A 10578-nucleotide genomic window follows, 5' to 3' on the forward strand; every position below is an offset into this window, starting at 1 on the left:
GAAGATGCATGTGTTTGGGAAGATGATGTTTATGGATTTGTGTTGAGCCCATCCCTTGCGTTTGACAAAAGGGGAAAGAGGATTGTGTCACAGAGTATTGGGAGAGAGTTGCTGTTATTATTTGGAAGCTGGCAGCCTTGTCTCTCACCTTCTTTTGCAGACTTGACCAATATGCTTCAGCAGATGTCTGTTCTTTCTGAAAGATCTCAGTGCATGTTATATGCAGATGACAGACAAAGATGTAGTCATAGTTTTCAGGCAGTTGACTACAGTGTGGAAATCCTATCTGTAGCAGCTGAGACATCTGGCTTCAGAAGACTCTGAGGTTGAGCTGAGGCTAGATGCAGGCATATGCTAGTTCCCAGTCTCTAAATGCTAGATATTACTCCAGTGCATGCACATATCCCTGGTATTTGAATTCACATGAAAGGCCCATAAAGGCCCACAGCAGCTTCTTTATGTCCTACTTTTCTGTCCTTTGCCTTCTCAGGCAAGTAAGATTGTTGGCTAGGGCTCTTGACAGGAGTCTTTTCTTTGTGCTTCTAAGAAGAAATCAATGTGGAGTTGAGAAGTGTAAGCAGCAGCTGATAAGTCAGCTGATAGCTTCTGAGGCTTTTTGCAGACAGCTTCTGGCTACCAGAACATGTGATACCAATCCTTTATGTTCTGAGACAACATCCATCAAATGCACACTGTTGCAGGCACACTGAACTCCTGGACAGAAGTAAAAATCTGTGCTGGATCAGTGGAAAAGACAGTTGGGAAACTTTGGAGAAAGGCTAACTTAATCCTTTGAACATCAGCAAGTGATACCATTCAGTGTACATGATTGTGTTTGAGGGTTTAGGCTTTCTTTTGGTGGACATTATAAGCCCTATAGAGCTGTATTTCTACAGTGTAGAATTCAGTTCAGAATACAAAAAAAGTCTGCATATGCTTGCTTTTTTCCAAATGGTAATGTGGTTTTGGTGCAGTAACTCTCTAAGTAAAAGATTTAAGTGTTTGGAATGTGGAGTTCCTGAGGTGTTTGTGACCCAGAATCCCTCAGGGCTGTTCAAGAATGTATGGTACAGGCAGACCCTGTATAAGTCTGAGTAATGGCATATAAGGCAAACTGATCAAAGGAGGAAGTATAGACCAGGAATGTGTAGCTGAAGTTATGACCAGTACTGGACTACTTTTCACAGGAGTACATAGAATTTCCAAGAGAGAAGAGGATAAAACAGCTATGTAAACAACCAAAGCACTGGAAAGCAGGGTGAATGCAGGGGTGGAGGAACAGTTGTTTTTTGGGGGTTCTTTTGTGGCTTTTGGGAGAAGAGTTTGTTGGATTTTCTTGCTTGGTTTTTTTTCCCCTGAGGGCAGTGGTACTATGCTTACTTTTTGTTCTACATCATACTATAGCTTTTTCAATCCAGCACTATATCTCTCTTAAAGTAGTTCTAGGTATGTACTATGCTCCTATTTATAAGAACTCATTATTTACGTCATGAAAACTTTCTTTTATCAAAGATGGGTTGAAATATGAAATAGAGGTGAAAATTTTAATGAGCAATAGTTACAGCACACTAGTTGCTTTGGCTGTTTTTTCTAAGCTAAGTCAAAGCACACTGATGAGGCTACTGAAGAAGGCTTGCAGAAAGACACACTGTGAGTTGTCATTCAACTGTAGGAATTAGAATACCAGTAGCTCTAGCTTTTCTTCTACTGAAAAGATAAAATCGTTGGTTTTTAGGAAGCAGTTTTGGTATCTTGTGTTTCAAATTACAGTGGATATTCCTGATGCTAAAATGAAACTAGTACACCATTCTCTTGAAATTGCTGCAGTTGCATTAGCAGCCTATTGGAGAATAGACCTTCTGTGGGAAAGCCAATGGTGGGAAATAGTTAGCTAGCTGAAATTCGGATTATGAAGTTAACTTGTGCATTGCTGACACTGAGCTGTGAATTGCTGCAGTAAGCAAATATTATGTTGAAGTTACACTATGGCTAGGTAAGTTGCTTTCTCATTATTCTATTTCTAAAGTCATCCATAATTAATTTTAGGTGCGATCTCATGAAGGCTTATTTGGTGATGACAAATACCGTTTGGGCTTTCTCTCTAACCCAAAGAGATTTAATGTAGCAATTACTAGAGCAAAAGCTTTGCTGATTGTTGTGGGAAATCCTCATGTTCTTGTGAAAGTAAGTTTTGTTTTTATATCTTTGAATTGCATGTGGTATTTGCCACAGTAAATGAATGATTTGGGGGGTTAATGTGATGTGAGGGAACATCAGATTATGTTAAGAACTGGTACACTGTCCTTAGTCTGCATTTGGGAATATCTGAACTCCATAGGTTACTATAAGTATGGACAGTTCAGGCACCCACACAGACTTTCAAGCACAAGGGAAATTGTAATGCTGATCTGTGTATATGGGCTCCTACCTCCTTTTTCCCTCTAGAAGAGGTCAGAACCTCAATGCTGAAGTTCTCCAGCAGCCTGCAAGTCCAGTAAGCATATTCTGAATAGCCTTATGCAATCAGGTTCTTAACAAAATGCAGTTGCTTCATTTTTTAAATGGAGGGTGGTAGAAGTGATTGTTCCCAATTAATATGACAGCCTGCCAGAGAGGCAGTCTCCTCTTGAACCCATGCATGGTCCTTCCATAGGAATAAGGTGAGCTTTTCTTAATACCTGATAAGATGTTATGCCTGTCTTTCCGGTTAATAAGGAAAGCAGTATTCCAGAAATGGTCTGAATAGAAAGTTTAGTCTCCCCGCACCTATTGCAACAAATGTAACTCACAGCAGCTATAAGTATCTTCCTCCCATGTTGCACCATGCTTGCACTGTTTGTAGAGTTCTGTTTCTGGAAAAGGTCCTATTAAATCTCTTGTGTTCATGTGCCATGTTAGTTTGTTTGAAAATTCACTTCCCAGAGCAGCATGACTTAAATTAAACATTAATCTTCTCTTGTAGGATCCCTGTTTTTGTGCACTGTTAGAATACAGTTTAATGAATAGAGTTTATGTAGGTTGTGACCTGCCTTCGGAGCTGGAACGCCTGCAGAAGTGAGTGTCTAGTTTTCACTTTAACCTTCCTAGATATGGGTCAGTTTACAATATTTTTAAAGCTAGTATCATTTGAATGATGGATAAATACAACAACCTGTGATATCATAGTAGGACTTGATTTTGCATTCTTAAGTACTGTAAACATAATAACATGTAATGTAACCATATTTTCTCCCACCCCATAAGAAGAGTCTGAGCATTAAATATTAAATAAGAGGTGTTGTTGACTTTGGTATTTTACGTATCCTCAAATGATGCATTACGTATTTGATGACCATAAGGATTTGGGGGTGGGGGGTGCAGGGGAAATGTTTAAGGTGACTTTACTGTAATTAAAGAAGTTTGCTTGAAGATTGATTTTTAAACATGTCCCTTCTAGTAGCACGTAGTACGTTGTTAAATGGGTATTATCTACTAGATGAAATGTTTTTATCAAAATTGTTGTTCATTGAAAGGTAAGCAAAATTTTTATCTTATTCCCTTTAATTGACAGGTGTGACTAGTTTTTCAGTGTTCAAGACGCATTCAGTCCTCATCTGTTTTGAAACTAAGAATACTTAACAGAAATTCGGTCCTGAGCAAATCCAGCACCTTTTGTCCTCAGGGAAAGGCACATGTTCTGAAATGGCTGGAAGTTTCTCCAAACAACGTTTTTAATACTTTCTTTAAGAAGTGAAAAAGTTGAAATTTAACAGTATAAAATAGTAGTGGCAACTTGTTTGCTTTTCTGTTTAAAATGTATATGACTTTATGCCTCTGCATAGAACAGTATGCCTGAATCTAGAACAGTATGCCTGAATACTCCAAGCTTCAGAAGAAAAATACTGATGAATTCTTACGTTAGCTTTTCTTTATTCTGTAACTTTTTCAGCTTCGCAATTTTCTCAGACTTCTGTAGTGCCTCCTAAAACTGGACATACATAAAACAAGAACATACATGTCATGTAATTTTGTTATGGGAGTGTTACGATGTGAACTGGAATGATACATGAATATCTCTACTCAACATCAGTCAAGTGTCTTAAGCCAAGCATGCTTAAAAACCCTACTTCCTGTTTGTAAGGCCTTTGTATATACAGCTGAGATCACACAGGATTTTCTTGGTTTTCCACCACAGTCCAGCTATCTGCTCTGGTGTATGTCAGAACAATGCCTCAAATGGTGGGTTAAAAAAAAAGAAAAAAAAATTAAAACCATGTTTTGCACTTCTACAAAGACACTGTAGAATAAAGTATCTTGTTTTATTTTGACAAAATTAAAAATAACTGGGTTAGCAGTATTCCTGCTATCAGCTTCACTGGGCACTGTGCTGTCCCCTTAAACAGCGTTTTTATCTTTTTCTTGTCCTCTCCTTGGTGATTAAGTCTTGCCACACAACACTTTAGGAATAGTTGGACAACTAGCCTACTGTGTTTAGGAACTGCCAGTACAACAAGATGGCTTCCTGTAACAGACAGAAGTATTTTGGGTAGGACTATAGCCTACAGAGAAACAAATGGAGGGGGAAAAAGAGATCGCAAGCTTTTGTTTGCTTGTTTACAGTCCACTCATATCACTTCCATTCCTGGTACGCACTGTACTTCTTTCCTCTGCAATGCATAATATGTAGATACTGCAACTTATAAGATGGCAAACGTGGTAAAACATCAAAGCCAGATACTACGTAAGGGTACACTGTACTGTGACACATAGTGTAGAAAACTCAGAATTAACTCTCAGACTGGATACACTCAGGGTGTAGTTTGTGTGAGTCACAGGTGTATTTGAGCAGCACTCTGGACTATTCAGCCCAGCCTCTTTGGCATGGTATTATGCTGCTTAAATTGCTTTCACTCATGACAGGCCAGAATAGATGGTTTGTGTTGTTGCAGTATGATGCTGAAAATACCAGCATCGATGATGCCATGCCAATATTCTACATAAAACTCAGGAAGCCGTTTAACTAAGAATCTGTCCTAGTTGTTGCCTATTGAAAGACCTGTTGCTTCAGGATTGTGTTATGACATACCACATCTCGCAAATCACTGCTTAGACTTACTGCCAACCTTGCTCTTTGTCAGTGTGCTCGTGCTCTCTTCAGAGAACAGTGAAGAGATCGTAATGGAGATGGATGATGCTTACTTTATTGCAAGATATAATCCAGAACTTCTGATTAGTATTTCCATGACCTCTGCGTAGCAAAGTAGCAGAGGATTGATTATATTGTGATACTTAATAGCTACAAGTCAATAATCTTTTAACTGTAATAGTTTGCATGTTGACATCAGTTTCTACAAAGATAAAAAAAACTACTTGATTTATTTTTTAACATTGTGCTTTTATTACTCAGCAGAAGTCAAGTGATAAATACCTATTACCACACATGGTGTTTATTTTTCTATAAGAGTTCTTAGTTTAAAGGGCAAGTACACATTTTTGAGGAAAGAAAAAAAAATCTTTCATCCAACAACAACATTTTGCCAGTGGAGAAATTCATATACTCTTTTCACTGATAATTATTTTTACTGTAACTCATATCATCCACAACTAAAATGTGGAAACCTTTTCCCTGAGTTACTAAGAATAGTCTCTGACAGTCTTAAAAAGTACTTCCAGAAAAGTGCTTATGCCTCATTCAGGTGGCTGCACAGCACAAGCTTGCACTGGCTTTATGTTGCAGAATGGGGAGAAGGGGGATTTCTGTTCTTGCTTCTATTGTTATGCATTTAAAACTACATTTTTTATTTTTTTCCTAACCCTTTCACCTTACCCTGTGTGCTGCTGCTTATTAATGACTGAGAAGCTGTACTGTGTGATATGAAACAACTTTGTCTTCCTCCTTCTCTTGCAATGTTTCTCATTTCTTTCTGCCTACCCAGCTGCTACTGAAAACCTTGTTTGAAGAGAGACCTACCCATCAGAACTGTATGGGGGCTTAAACCATGTTTGCAACTTTAGAACAGTTTCTTCTGGCAGCTTGATGTGCAGGCAGAGCTGGTTGTTCCAGAGGTGTTAGCTTCAATATTCTAGTCATCTCTTTCATGAAGACATATGGCCTGATGAGCTGGAATGAGGAAAAGGGGAGAAAACAGTTTGAGTTCTCTCTATTGGTTAAAATCATCTTCAATTTTTACTGTGACAGAAACTTACATAAATTTCTTTTGGGATATGTGAAAAAAGAGGGTCAGCCACTGCATGCAAAAGTAGCAATGACAGAGCCAGTTTAGAGTCAGTCTCTTTCTTTTAGAGACGGTCGAACTAAGTCTTACTTGGCATGAAAACCATGTTCCAGTTACTCAGTTCTGTTTACGGGAACAGTCTTTTCCCAAAAAGAAAAAAAACAACTCTGTCATGGCTGTTTCTGATTTATTAATTACTTACTGTACTAAGAAATTACAAAAGCCAGACAGAGGGCTTCCACCACCTCTTAAGGAGCATGTCAGAGGTACATCAAGTCAGAGAACACAGGAACACTGTTACAAATTTCTTTCCCCACTTCCCTCTAAATATTGTATTAGACATTGCGGGCTTAAGAAAAGCAAGAGACTGAGAAAGAGGTAGTCTGTAAAGCAGACAATTCCTGAGCCATTTAACATAAGCAGTTAAGAGTTGAAATTTAAAAAATACCTTTGAAGACCACTCAAGCCATCGGAAAACCCCAGAGGTGTCCTTGCCAGAATCAAAGCATGAGTACTCAGCTGCACACTGAACAGGTTCTTGTTGGTTTCCCAGTATGTTTCAAACAGCAGCGAAGGTCTGAGAAGTACGTTCTGCGTTGTAGTGGTCTCAACCTTGCAGCGGTCCCAACAGTTGAATTCTGTGCCGTGACAGCAAGAGTTCCCTCAATGGATGGCCTTTGCTTTTTGAAAGAAGTACCTTAACTTGTAGGTGGCTGCATTTAGATCACAAGTAAAAGAAAAAGTGTGTCTGAAACCAGGACACACTTCTAATAGCATTTTAAAATATGAAGGCTTTATTAGAGTGGCAACCCCTCATATTGCTTATTACAGTCTTCCACTGACTATTTTTAATGTTTTCAAATTCCCCTTAAATTGCTGCTGCTCGTCTGTCCATGCTGGTGCAGTGCAGGTCAGGTCACACTAAATCAGTGTGATTGATGCAGGAGTTGCCGGGCAAGTATTTTTATGTTTCACTTGTTATTTTTGCTAGTTCCACATTTTTTTTCTTAACAGCTGTTTAACTGCGCTTTATCTAATAAAAGTTACATCCCTACCAACTACATAGCAACATTTTGAAGGTCAAACCGTGGGCCTCTGACATGAGCCTAATTATTCAAGTCATACGAGCTCGGTAGTCCAAGACACATGCATGGCTGGATGCTGCCCAGTGCCACGCTGATCAGGCTGCACAGATATGCTATGTGTATTTTTCCAGATAATGGGGTGTGGGAGCCCTGTTAATTCTTTCTATTCTTCATCCTCCTAAAAAATGGTCAGCCTACACCTGAAGGGGGGGGGGGGGAACTGAGGCTGTAGTTACAACCTGTATTCAACACCTCGTGTGATTGTGTTTTTTCCGTAGGGCGCACTATCCCAGTAAGGACAGATCATATGGGGCGAGAAATAGCATTCAGAGTGTGTGGGCAACTGCACACGCTATTTACTGTCTTTGGCAACCTTGGTTTGACAATGTTATGGAAGTTTAATAGATTTTTCTCCTTTAAATAAAACAGCTTCAAGGTGTCAAGGAGTATTGTGCTGCGCGTTTTGGAGCTCAGATACCAGAATGATGAGTATTCTAAATCTTAATAAGAAACAGACTCTTTTAAAAAGCAATATTGTTTTTTTGCAACTAACAAAAGAGAACATCAGCATTCATTCACAGATTCAGAAACAACTCATTTGTCTGTTTTACCAGGCATGTTGAAATTTATGTACTCTGATTATTTGAACAATTGGCTTTTTTCTTTTAATAGTAATAGTGAGGAAAATGCAATACACCTCTAAGCTGTGTGGAAGGGTGTTCTTCCAGCACATGGCGAAGAGTGGGAGTGTAAAATAATCTTTTTAAACTGCTTAAATTTCCTTACAGCTTTAAGTGTTGTTATGTCTCGGTATGTCTTTAAAGATATTTCAGTACCGGCTTCTTGAGAATTGCTCTACAAGAGCAAAAGGAAATGCTTCCACTGCGGTGTTTCACAGAAGTACAGTAAGTGAGGAGGTGATGTGCTGCGGAAGGACAGAAGTCAAACTGCAGACCATGGAATGAAGAACTCTATGCAAATAGAGGACAAAGTGCTGTTGAAACTTTAAATTTCGAAAGGCTTGGAATTTGTCCAAAAGGCACAAATGAATAGTTCTAGTCTAGAACTAATAGTTCTTTTAAGGAATACTAGTGTCAAGGGAGAAAAAATTAGGAGCCAGAAGAGACTATAGGTAATGAAAGAATACAGTCAACAAAGGGAAAATGGGGAAACATTTTTAGTTTAAAAAAAAAACCAACAAACATATACACACAGAAACAAACACACACACCCCCCCACAAAAATTAGTCACTTCTCTAGCCTTTACTTGTGTCTCTTTGATGCTCTTCATATATGACTTCTCTTCCTCTTGCCTAACTGGAAGGTGCAGATGACGTGGAAGTGCTAGAACTGAACAGAAGATTCCTCTCTGTCTCCTGGTGCTACACAGCTGGCAATGTAAATGCCTGAGAGTTGTGTTTCGTTGAGATTGTCTAGGCTACCTCTCTAGCCGATGGAGAGAAATGACTCTGGAAGGTGGTTTACTTCATCCTAAAATGTGTCCAGAATACATGAATGAATCCCTGAAGGTGCCTGTCCTCCACTGACTGGAGAGGGAGCCTAGAAATGGAGACGAGCTAAGTTCTGGATAACTGAAGCTAGGTGAGGGGAAACCTGCCCTAGCTGCCTGCATCATCTTGTCCTGGAAGCGCAGGAAGCAGCTCTTCTCCTGTAGGTAAGCGAAAAGCAGTGTAGCTAAGAGGGGATATGACAGTGTTTGGGAAAATGACACAACTGGAATTTTAATTTTTTTTTCCTCTTGCTAGGGAAGTAAAGGTTGCTGATAAGGTAAACTGGTTTACATCTGTGGAATACAGTAGCACAAAATGAACTGCTTCAGTGATCACTAACTACTGAAAAGCTGCATTAGTAGAAGAATAGTTCTGAGTCATGAAGGCGGAGCTCAGTACATCTTAGTGTGAGGTGTTATGTGCAATTGATATCAAACTAGTCTCAATAACAACAGTGATCACATGGAGAATAAAATAAGGCCTATTTAAGTACAATCTTACTAGGTTTGTGAATAAATTTAAATTTACAAAAGCCTGCTGCCAAAGACCTCGGTTTATTGATAAATGGGGAGAGCTATTCATTATGACAGCACTCCTCAAGTAACGCCCACACTGCAAGTCCAAGAGACTTGCGTGAATTATCTTGGATCACTTTAAAATGAATGAACAGTTAAAAGTGTTTGTGATGCAAAATAAACATGGGAGTTCAGCAGCTGTTCAAATATATACCTTTCCTAACGGGAAATAACATGCCCATGTAGGCAAGTCCGGGACAGAACTTGGGTCCTTTTTCATTTGCTTTTGGTACACTTTAGTAGGATACAATTTGGTTACCATCTTTGAGGAAGATACTGATTTCTTTTTACACTTTGGAGTATGCACAGTGTAAAAGGTAAAAGTATATAAATACTGTGGTTCATGGTTCACTCCTTGTAGTTCATTCAGCTGGGAAAGAAGTGCGTCCAAACAGTATCAAAATTAAGGGAAGGTGAGAAGTAGTGGAAATTCAGAGTAGGAAAGATAGCAGCGATGAATAATAGAGAAATATTTCCGTGTGCGCTCTCCTTAAGGAGAGGCATCCGACAGTAGGGTTGAATCTGCACACGGGTATCTGGAGGTGCAGCTGATGCTGTTCTAGCTGGTGGCTGAGGGAGCTGGGTGGATAGTGCTTTGTGGCTTCTCAGTTCTTTCATAAAACCATACAGATGATAATGCAGGGGGGAGGTCCATGAAATGTATCCTGTGTGTCAGGTTTTAATATGCTTGGGCACGTCTTTAGTGGCATACGGTAAAGCTAGGGTCCCAAAAAACACTTTGCTTCAATAAAAGCTGGGGTATCTGGTTGGTTTTTTTGTGAACAGAAAGCTCTCCCCTAATGTGCCTTTTACTACAGCGATGCTTAGCAGAAGCGCGTGTTTTCATAAGAGATCTGTGTGTTCCTAATAATATGTCTGAAAAGCAACAGAATGTGTCCCTGTATGAATACCAGGAAGATGATCCCAGTCGCTGTCAACCTGGCAGGTGATCGCTATCACGATATTTGAGTGTGTTTAGAGGGGTCATAGCAACCGGAAGAGCAGCCCTGTTAGCGTCAGGGGCAGATGGGAAGCAGGGTTGTCCCTCATAGTGAGAATTCTTAAGCAACCACGTGTACCGTGTTGACCATAAGACAAAAACGTGCTCCAAAGGAAAAGCCCTAATGCTGCAACCTTTGTTATTTCAGTTGGTCCTCTTCAGCAGGGTGGCCCTGGGGCGAGGTGGGTGTCC

At 39.7% G+C, this 10578-nt stretch overlaps 1 protein-coding gene across 2 annotated transcripts in view; it reads left to right on the forward strand.

The window, feature by feature from the left end:
* Positions 1-3058, forward strand: part of MOV10L1 (Mov10 like RNA helicase 1) — a 40564-nt gene extending 37506 nt beyond the window's left edge. For both annotated transcript variants that reach the window (XM_076328631.1, XM_076328632.1), the window contains exons 25-26: positions 2047-2184; positions 2963-3058. In XM_076328631.1, the coding sequence (XP_076184746.1) occupies positions 2047-2184; positions 2963-3058 (234 nt within the window). The remainder of the gene's footprint in view (positions 1-2046; positions 2185-2962) is intronic.
* The last annotated feature ends 7520 nt before the right edge of the window (positions 3059-10578 follow it).

Source organism: Aptenodytes patagonicus, chromosome 1, assembly GCF_965638725.1.
Source record: "Aptenodytes patagonicus chromosome 1, bAptPat1.pri.cur, whole genome shotgun sequence".
Taxonomy (NCBI): Eukaryota; Metazoa; Chordata; class Aves; order Sphenisciformes; family Spheniscidae; genus Aptenodytes; species Aptenodytes patagonicus.